Source organism: Phytophthora infestans, genomic scaffold, assembly GCF_000142945.1.
Source record: "Phytophthora infestans T30-4 supercont1.28 genomic scaffold, whole genome shotgun sequence".
In the NCBI taxonomy this organism is placed as follows: domain Eukaryota; phylum Oomycota; class Peronosporomycetes; order Peronosporales; family Peronosporaceae; genus Phytophthora; species Phytophthora infestans.
In genome coordinates this window covers 1,599,168-1,609,411 of record NW_003303731.1, presented here as the reverse complement: position 1 = coordinate 1,609,411, position 10,244 = coordinate 1,599,168, and the positions used below count along the sequence as shown (strand labels likewise).

Genomic DNA, 10,244 nt, shown 5'->3' with positions numbered 1-10,244 from the left:
CTCATGGCTTACGGATCACTCGTTCCGTGGAACCCTCCGATCCTGTACAGCGCGAGCGATTTTGCATGCTGCTTCCGCGGGGGAACTGTTGGATATCCTGAAAGGCAATTACGCCGCTCTTGATTACCCCAAGATCATCGGCGATCTCCAAGCTGACAATCCAAGCTGTTCAGGAGGAGAACCGCGCATTGACTCGGCGACTGGACTCGCTTGCTCTCAGTAATGTCGACTTGTCAACTCAGCTCTCGTCGGCTCAACAGCAAGTGTCTCGATTGGAGGCTGCTGCCAAGCAATCGGCTAATCTCCTCGCGTCGCTGCGGAAGGCTGTAGCTCTGAGTGAGGCGAAACTTGCTCGGGCCATCGCAGCTGAGCAGAGCAAGGTCGACGCTGCGTTGAGTCAGGCCCAGCTCCACCATCAGCAAGTCTTGGATCGGGACGCCGAGATCGACGTCCTTCTTCGATCCATTTCTGAGAGGGATGCGGCGTTCGTTACTCTTCAGGGCATCGCTTCCAAACACTTCGAACAGCTGCAGGAGTCGGTGCGGCTGTACAGTTCCACCGGTACTCAACCCTTGCGGCACGCTCAGTCGGTGATCGCTGAGCAGCGAGCGGTGATCTTGCGACAGAAGCGGCTCATCCGTCGGAATGGTATTATTCCGATGCACGATCCTCACATGGCTGCTGCTGCTGGCGGTGGCTTGCAAGTTCCTGGGCTTGATCCGTCCGACCTTCTCCTCAACGCCCGGCTGTGTCGTGTCTTGGAGTCTCGCTTTCCTGAGGTTCTCAACATTCCCGCTGGTGAAACTCGGCGGTTGGAGTTGATTGTCCATCCTCGCCGAGATGCTCCAGTGGCGAGTTCCGTTATTGGTCCTGGTGTGGTTCACTCGTTCGTGTCCAGCCGTGTCGGCCTGCAGCAATGCACACCCGATGGCGTAGTCGGAGGCATCGCAGACGACGCTAAACGGCTTCGTCTCGTCCGGCAGGGCCAGGCCAGGGGCCTCTTGGAGACTGGCCTTGATGCTGTCAAACGCATCCTGGTGCTCTTGCTCCCAGCGCCAGTCGACGTCCTTCTGTAGGAGACTCGACAAGGGCTTAGCGAAGCCCGCGTACCCTGCGCTGTACTTGTGAAGCTAGCTGGCCAAGCCCAACCACTTTCGAAGATCCTTCTGGGATCGGGGCGTCGGCCATGCTGCTATGGCCTTGACCTTGTCTGGGTCAGCCCGAACGCCCACGTTGCTTACGGAGCAACCGAGAGCTTTAATCTCTGGTGACGCGAAAACGCACTTGCCGATGTTGGCGTAGAGCGCGTTCGCTCGCATTACGTCCAACACTCGACGGGGGTGTCGTAAATGCACCTCCATGGCCGTCTTTCCTTCCTCAGCACGGCTATGGACGAATATGCCGTCGAAGTACGTCTGTACGAAAGTACGTACGGAATGCCCTGTTTGCAAGGCGGGAGTTAGCGAGCAGAACGTAATTCCGGTGTATGCCAGAGGGGCTGACGCTGCCGACCCACGGTGCGTTTCGAGCGCTCTGGTGTTTTGGCTTGCTTCGCTGTGAGGTGGCATAACGCTAATTATCGGAGGTCGATGTAGAACCCACCAACAAGTGTGTGAAAGCGGCATCCCCCACCGTCCTCGAGGACAGCGTCCAGATGCCGAGCAGCTACGACGACGACGCCCGTACAATGTGCGTGTGAACTATGCCATGTACAGCTGTGCAAATGTTATTGACAAAGTGTTGCGCAGTTCGGCATCTTCCGTGGGAATGGACAAGGTAATGCTTTCTCAATGTCGCCATCCGTCACCTCATCCCGCTCTATAACTTTGGCGGTGATATCTTCAGCCACAGCTTCTACGACATCGTCCGCTTCAGTGCCAAAGACAGTTTCTTCTTCGATCTCCTCGGCACCAGCTATGAACTCCGCAACAAACTCGCCTTCTACGATAAGCTCCTCAATCACTGCGGCAATCACATCATTGATCACTTCGGCGACGAGTTCCTCGGATCCAGAGTCGATATTCTCATCAATAAGGATGGCATCTTCAACGGGCTCTTCCTCCTCATCCGACATGGGCTCGACTGGCAGCTCAACAGGGGCCAATTCCACGTATTCAACTTCAATCTCCTCTGTTATGGTGGCCAGCGCAGGCTCGACAGCGGACTCTTCTTCAACCGTCTCGTCGTCAGCCACTTGTTCCACACCACCATCCACAGCAGACTCGCTCTCTTCAGCTTCTGTGGTGTCGAGCGTATCAGCGATGGTCTCCTCTTCAGTGGCAGAAACTTCCTCGGGCAAAGTCGCCTCAACATCGATGTCCTCATCATTGCAAGCCTCTTCCACGACCTTCACCACTTGTTCATCGTCCACTCCACCATCGTTCAGTGCAAGTGCTGTAGCTCCGGCAGCCAGCGCAACCGCGCCGCCGACTGCGAGGGCTTGAACCGGGACCTCTTGCATCCTTGTCTCCATTGCAGCCTCAGTATCGTCGACAGAGGCCACCTCTTCAACCTCCTCAACTGCTTCAGCTGTCATTAGTTCGTCGACGAGCTCGACCGTCTCCTCTTCGCATACTTCTACATCATCAACCTGGTTCAGCAGCTTGTACAGCGTCCTCGCCACCTCCAACTCGTCCGATGCGATCGGGGTCGTCTCCTCACTAACGAGAACTGTGCCTGCACTAACTGTCTGGAAATCTGCTACTTGTGTGTTCATGCCGTTGTGTGCTCCACAACCCAGTGCTATTACTCCTGCCATATCGTCACTAAAGCTAGAACGATGCAGGTAGAACTCACACCAGTCCATTGTTGTGTCATCTGCGCTATCGATCGACTTGGCATCGTTTGTGTCTACAGTGAAGCTGCTATGGCTGCTAATCTGGCGCTCAGCTACAGCGTCGAAGCTATTGAACCGGCCAACGTTGGTGTTCTTAGTTTGGAGCTTTGTTGTCGTCATCTTGTTCTCTCTTGTAGTTGACAGTCGGTCTCTCGTTCGGTGCTCGAATTGGATAATGAGCTTGCAACTCCAAACACTTTTGGATTGCTCTCGGCTCAGCGGCATGGACGGGCATCGAAAGACATCCGCTCCAATCTCATGGACACTTCAACACACATCGCTCGGTTGCAGCTGGTTCAGCCAAAACTGAAAGCAGGTGTCGCGCTCTCATGGCTCACTCGACTTTGACAATTGAGACAACAGATGCGTGCGACCGCAACTATTATACTCCGACTGGTTAACGATGCAGCAAGTGGCGAGATGAAAACACTCGTTGTGCTTTATGGAGCACGAGCAGTTCTCTGCCGTGTCTCGATGCCGTTGTACAGGTGAAATATCCGTTTAGTACAGTAGAACGCTGCATCAAATGCTGGTGCAGTGCGTCCACCAAGCTGCGGGCGTCAAGCATCTAACCGATCGATCCTGACGAACCAAACCTTTACAAGGTTCAGAAGTGCGAGACGTGGAGAACGATTGAGAAGGACTTCGTAAGAGAATGTGAATTGTCCGGGCTAACCACAACATTAACTTCTTGCTGTTGTCCTTCCTACCTACGCGCCACTAGAGTCGCTACAATTGCAGTAGTGACTGCAACTGCCACCGACGAAGCCGCGTAGCTGTGCTTCCGGATCTGTTCGGGGATGAAACTGAACGATGAGGTTTGCACCTCGACCGCTGCAGCTTCCTTTGCAGCCACGACAGGGTCGATGACCATGGTCTCGTCGATCTCGGATTCGGGCTCTTCGACGACCTTGGCAGCCTCAACTGCCGCCTCCGAGATCTCGGATTGGGTCTCCGTTTCGGACTCGTATTCGGTGACGGACTTAAGTTGTTCTTCTGCTGGAGATGGCTGAGCGACTTCCTTGGCTGTGGACTCGTCATCCGCCGCAATAATCTTCTCAGTAGGCTCCTTGTCTTCATGGACGCTTTGTTCATCTTCTGGGATCGAAGGCTCAGGCTCTTCGATCACTACTTCAGCCTTGTCAGCAAGCTTCTGCTCAGGAGCCTCGCTCGACAGTGTTGGCGAAGAGAGCCATTCAGTACTAGCAGCGTCTTTCGTGGCGAGCTCGACTTCGACGGGCTTCACCTCTTCATCTGCTGCCTGCACCGCGACGGGCTCAGTAATCTCTTCCTTGATAGCTACAACGGTCTCAACAGCGTCATGCACAGTTTCCACCTCCGATGCCACCTCACTCACGTCCTCCTCAACTTCAGCGGCAGCCGTGACTGCATCTTCAGTGACTAGAAGAGCTTCCTCCATCACCTCGTGCACCACCTCAGCAGCAGCGTCATCAAGTGCTTCTGCCTCGACCTCATCGACGACCACCGGCGCAACAGGTTCAGTCTCAACAGGGCTAGCGTCCTGTTGCTTGGTCTCGTCCTTGGCCACCTCCGTTGTCTCCTTGGCAGCCTGTTCGACCTCATCCTCAACTTCAGTTGCAATCTTCTCCGTCACCTCCTTGGTCTCAGCAACTTCGACCTTAACAGTGTCCGCTACAACCGTCTCAGTAGCAACAACTAGTTCAGCTGCCGTCTCCTTGACCTCGTCCTCAGTCTCATCCTTCTCTTTCTTTGAGGTTGTCAATGCAGCCGCCAGCACATACGTCGATCTTCCAACGGCCAACTCGTCGTCCACCTCAACTCCCAGCGCAAGTCCAGTTGCGGGTCTCACAACCGGAGCTTTAGCGACGACGTCATCCCCAGTATTTCGCTGGGTCTGGACAACAGGCACGTCGGCCGACACCTCGTCGAGCAAGTTGCAATAGTACCAGACAGCCACCGACATGTTCATTTGCGACGAAAGATTTCAAAATGCCATGTAAAATGAAATTTTGCTCTCGATTTGCTATCGTGGGGCGGGAGAGTTCACCGCAGATGGTCCCCCCTACGTACATTGACATGCATGAGACACCTGCGCACGGATTTTCATACCGGTACTGATTTTTTTTAATGCCACACCAATCAGACCAATTTCGGGTAGGTTCGCTATTTTCGGATTAGCTATCACATTAAATAAAAGTTCTTCAGCCCCCGCCGAAACTTATATCGAAAAACATTTTCGACTCCATCGAGTCTAAGGGCCATTCATAACGAGCGGTAGTTTCGGATCTTTTGGTAGGCTAGGTCGTCTGCGAGGGTCTCAAACGCCGACCGAGCTATGATAGCAACGCTAGCCTAGCGTAAAACAAAAGTGGCAGCGTTGGCGCGGAGGCTCCGAAGGCTACTAGGCTACGCAGCGACAAGGGAAACGATGGCATGACTGCTGACTTCCGTCATTGCTTGCCGTTTGCAAAACTGCCCCTTATGGAGAGTGTACATGCATTTTATTAGGAGTGCTGGTCAATACATTTTTAAATTAAAAAATGTCAAACCTACCCGAACACCCGCTCTAACCCCCTTGGTGTTGGGCGTAGGCTGTGTCCACAAGTAACCCCAATCGTAGTCTGTGGGCTTGAGCGGTCCGTGTGTACTTGACGGGATCTTGAAATAGGCGCTTTGCGAAGGACAGAGCAGGGCGAATTCTCACCCCAGTCCACAAACCACCAGCTCCATTCTTAACGACAACAGCTGCTGTCGTCTAGACGCCAAACTAGTAGCCTACAAAACTACCGCTTCATTTAGAACGGCCCTTACGGCCGTTCTAAACTGGGGTCGCGATCCGAAGAATTGGCCTGTGATTGGCTAATCCATTTTTTTTTGTTTAGAGTAGTGTGTCGTTTCTTTTGCGTTGTGTGGGTCCGGTTAAAAATGACGGAATCGCAAGCCCAGGCATCGCTCACGTTTCTACAGATCGCAATCCCGGGTAAGACTAATGAACGTACTGAAACACCAAAACTGTTATATCAGCCGATAAAGTCCGAAATGTACCGTAGGACATGGAGGGCCACCCATTTTGATTGCTGACGCCGCAACTACACAGTTAGCGCGAAAGAGTAACAAGCGTCACTTCTAGTTCATTTCACCCAATTGGCGACAAAATTAGTTGGTACTTTGAGCCAATAACCAAGCGCTAAAGGGAGTGTTCCTCGCTGAGATCATTTTGCAACCACTCAACTCTCGCTAAGACGCCCTCCCTTCGCATGCTCTACAAAATGGCCACCCAACACCCCTGGCAGATTTTCGCGGTAACAGAGTCGCAGGTTACGGCAAATAGTCTGCTGGGTAATTTCAAGAAGAAGTTGAGAAGAGTGAGCTGTTTCATTGCTCGGCTTACATGCTCCTGGCGCGCTCGTGTTATGACCTGCCAAGTGCAAAGCTTGGTAACGGCTGCGGAAGCGTAAGAGCACACTACTTTGAATCGCGCGTCTCATCGGCCTGTGCGGATTCCGGTAATGAGGAAGTGGTGGTGGAATGGGCTGCCCCGGGCCTAAAACCGAAATGCATCTCTACTGCGCTTCTCCAGCGCTTTAATGTAACCGAGGCAGCGGCATCACTCCTGAGAGCCGGGCAACGCTATGCACACCACCATGTCACCGCACAATTGAGTGGAGCTGACCTTCTCGATGCTGTGGGCAGAAGAGTGAGGGACGCGAGCTTTACTGAACACGAGGGGGAAACAGTGGCCTTTACTTTTACAAGTGGTAGTGGTGGTGAAAAATTTCTAGTCACTGGTGGGGATTTTTCTGTGGATTGCGAGATGCACGCGTCCGGACACTATGCTCACTGTACACTGTGCAACGCGACGGACTCATGCATCAACGATAGCAGATTGGAAGCTGGCTAAGCACATCGCCAGGTATCTGAGTGGCACCCGATCGCACGAGATGGATATGTCTGGCGACGACTATGCTAAAAGGCTACCACTACGATTGCGCTCGTATACGGACGCCAACTTTGCAGCCGACAAGAGTGACCGCAAGTCTGTGAGCGCGGCAATCATCCAAATAAACGGAATGATGGTGTCATGGCAGTGCAAGAAGCAGCGTTCCGCGGCACTATCGACGACCGAGGCGGAGTACGTCGCTCCGACGGTGGGTGCTCAAGAGCTACTCGGGCTGAAGGAGCTACTGGGTGAGCTGGATATCGCTACCAAATTGCCTATGGCCATGCTGATGGATAACCAGGCGACTATCGTGCAAATGCAGAGCGAAACGAGCTCGGCCAAGGCGAAGTACGTGGACGTCAAGCTCAAGTTCATCCAAGACTGCGCCAAGCCAGGCGTCGTGGCACCAGAGTGATACCCTCGCTATGCCCACCAGACTTTGACATGCGGTCAGTAAAACGGTCTGCATGAATGGTGTAGCGACATCGCTATAGACTTAGTGAATTTGAATTATCCGTGAAGATGCGGATTTTCTGCAGCTACACGAAAAAAAAACGTGATAAGCTAAAATTGTCTTCTTGATTTTTTATAATTTATAAAAACATTTAAGAAAGGTTGAGCTGTCGAAGCCTGGTGAACATTGCGAGGGTATCCAGCGAGCTCATGGCTTAGTATCATATCTGGAATAAGTTGAAATGTCGATCGTACAAGCTAATAAAAGAAGAAAAAGAACAGCATACTGGTGTCAACCATCCCTCCTCAAGGCTCCCTCCACCAAGCTGTCCACAAAAAAATCAAAAACGGACGATCCATTAAAGCTGTCCACCCACTACTAATTTTGGGAGCGACGGAAACGTTTTGTCAATACTGCGCGAGCTGAGAACTGCACGCGAATCCGGGCGTGTCCCCAATTAATGATGATAATAGTAAGTGTGTCAAATCACAATGTTTGACCAAATAGAGCTCGCAAATTATCCGAGAATAACGTTCATACCCAAAAAAAAAAGCTAAATTGGTGGCATTCATACTTATTAGACTATTTTCGGGTAGTTACAGTACTGGTTTATGAAAAATTCTCGAGGAAAAAAGAGTCTTTCAGAAAGACCCAGTTCGCTCAGAGAGTTTTTTTTTTCAAATTTCATGTGAATGGCGAGAGCTGAAGACCAGCAAGTTGCTGGCAGCAACTTAATAAATAAACTTTCAGATCCTTTCATTTACATGTTTGTTCACCCTCACATCCAACCTGCTCCTGTTGTGGCTCGACTCGTGGTGATGAACTGCTCGAACACAGTGTTGCCGTGCAGTTCCGGATACTGAGAAATGTAACGTAGCAAAGCTCGGAAAGCACTTTCACGCATTTCGATGGTTTTCTTGCTCTTGTAGCCGCGGAACACGGTACCGAGATGAGGTCTCGGAATTCGAGGCATGTCAATTGCTGTGTGAGCTCGCGTGTCCAGCAACTGGGTCTGCAGCTCGCGGAAGTCCGTGTAGCGCTTGAGAATCGGCGGTTGACGAATACCCGTACGGTGGTCGCTCCTGTGGATGTGGTAGTACACCACGCGGTTCCGAATCGAGAAGCCGTACACCTCATACGTCCATCGTTGCGGGGGGAAATGCGCCTCGATCATCTCGTTGCTTTCTGAGCTGAGGACGAACGGCTCGATCGTGGTTGTGGTTGTCATCCCAGAAGAGAGCCCAAAACGCGGCATAAAGTCCACCACAACATGGCCGTTGTCATTGTTGTTCACGTCCTTAGCAATGGAAGCGGGCGCTAAAGCAGCTACGGGAGTCACGTCGCCGTCGATTTCGATTTCGATTTCGACGGCGTCGGTATTGTCAGCAGCTTTGAAGGGGTTATCCTCGGTCTTCTCATCCACCGCCTCCGGAGCGACTTGTTCGGTCGTCTCTTGGTCTCCGAGTTAGGAACAAATTTGTTGCGCCTGAACGAGTTCAACCAGTTCATCGGTAACCTGGGCGACAACCTCCTTGATTTCCGATGATGTGGGTTTTTGATCAGCTGACTCGGTTACTGAGTGTTGGCTAGCATCCTCTTCTGGCTGAGTAGCTTCTTCCCGCTTCGCTGAAGCTTCGCCGGATACGTCAGATATAATCTCCTCTGGGATCGCAGTGAACCCAGCTGCGTCGGGTTGTTCTTCTTCAGCACCCTCCGCTTCCGATGCGATAGTCATGCCATCATCTTCAGTTGATTCATCAGCACCCGGCGGTTCCTCGTGCTGTTCTTCTTCGACTGAATGTGCGGCTTGTTCACCAGTAGCATCTTCGGGGGCTTCGAGGCCGAGTTCCACCGATGTATCGCTTTTAATTTTCTCCGTTGGTTCTGCTGCATCTGCAGTGGCATCCGATATCTCTTGTTCATTGCTGGATTTCATCGTGTCGCTGCCAGGCTCAGGCTCCAGTGCTGCATCTTCACCTAACATAAAAGAAGAGAGTTTAGCAGCTTTACCGTCGACCACCTCGTCAGCCACGGGGATCGTCTGCGCTTCAGCTTCTTCAATGTTAGCAGCGGTCTCTTGATCACTCACGACTACCGCTCCGACTTCAGTCTCATCGTCGGTCTTCCCTGCACCGACGTCTGTAGCATCAGCGTCAACCTCCGAGATTTCTTCAAGCTCGCCAGCTGCAGCACTTTCTTCGGCTGCAATACTCTCAGCTGCATCGCCATCGGCAACATCAACAGCATCCACCGCTAACTCACGTAAACTCTGATCATTGATCTGACCGTCCGGATTTCCTTCGATGGGTGTGGCTTCTTGCTCAGGACCCGGGTCTGCCTCTTCTTCGGTTGTATTGTGCTTTTCACGATCTCCTCCACGATCGTCACGATCGCATTCTCAATACCAGTATCCGCTGTATCAACCTTCTCGTTCACAGTTATCAATCCTTCTTCTTGAATCGTTGACTGCCTTTTTCCCAAGCCTTCCGATCTCGTCAACGCCGCCAGTATATGCTCATCCGTTGCCTCCACTGCATCTTCATATACACCCGACAAGGGCGGGGCAGCACCTTCAAAACTCAGAAGCACCCCTGTAGTCGATGATGGAGGTTCCATCGCATCTTCAAATTCATCCTCCGAATCCACAGTATCCGTTGTCCAATGCGTTTGCCGGTTGCTTCCCTCCGACGACTCTGTATGTGCATCTTCGTCCGCTTCAGGTCTTTCGGCCATTTCGTTCTTGTCACTTAACGACGCAGCATGAACCTCCTCCGTGATCATTGTAGCCCCGCAGCTTGTAAGGACTGTTGAGAGATACGCGCTCGCCTATCAGTTGTGATCTGTGTTAGCCTTGCTCTCTAGCCACAGCCATCAGGTCGAAGTGATCTCTGCCGTGCCACGCACACCAGGGACATATTGCACGCGCCAGCGTGGAGCTCGTTAGGGCTGTCGAATAAAATAAGTATACATGTATGTGGCTCCAAGACTTGACGTCGAAGCAGCTTCGGTCCCCAAAGATTTAATGTACGAGT

The 10,244-nt window shown here is 52.2% G+C and overlaps 1 protein-coding gene across 1 annotated transcript; it reads right to left on the bottom strand.

Annotated features, from left to right (window-relative positions):
- Window positions 1–7,990: 7,990 nt before the first annotated feature.
- Window positions 7,991–9,993, bottom strand: PITG_13377 (uncharacterized protein; the record flags this gene model as incomplete). Its single annotated transcript, XM_002899967.1, has 4 exons — window positions 7,991–8,649; window positions 8,923–9,189; window positions 9,223–9,609; window positions 9,783–9,993. 4 exons carry the CDS (start codon window positions 9,991–9,993, stop codon window positions 7,991–7,993), a joined length of 1,524 nt encoding a protein of 507 aa, XP_002900013.1.
- Between the last annotated feature and the right edge of the window lie 251 nt (window positions 9,994–10,244).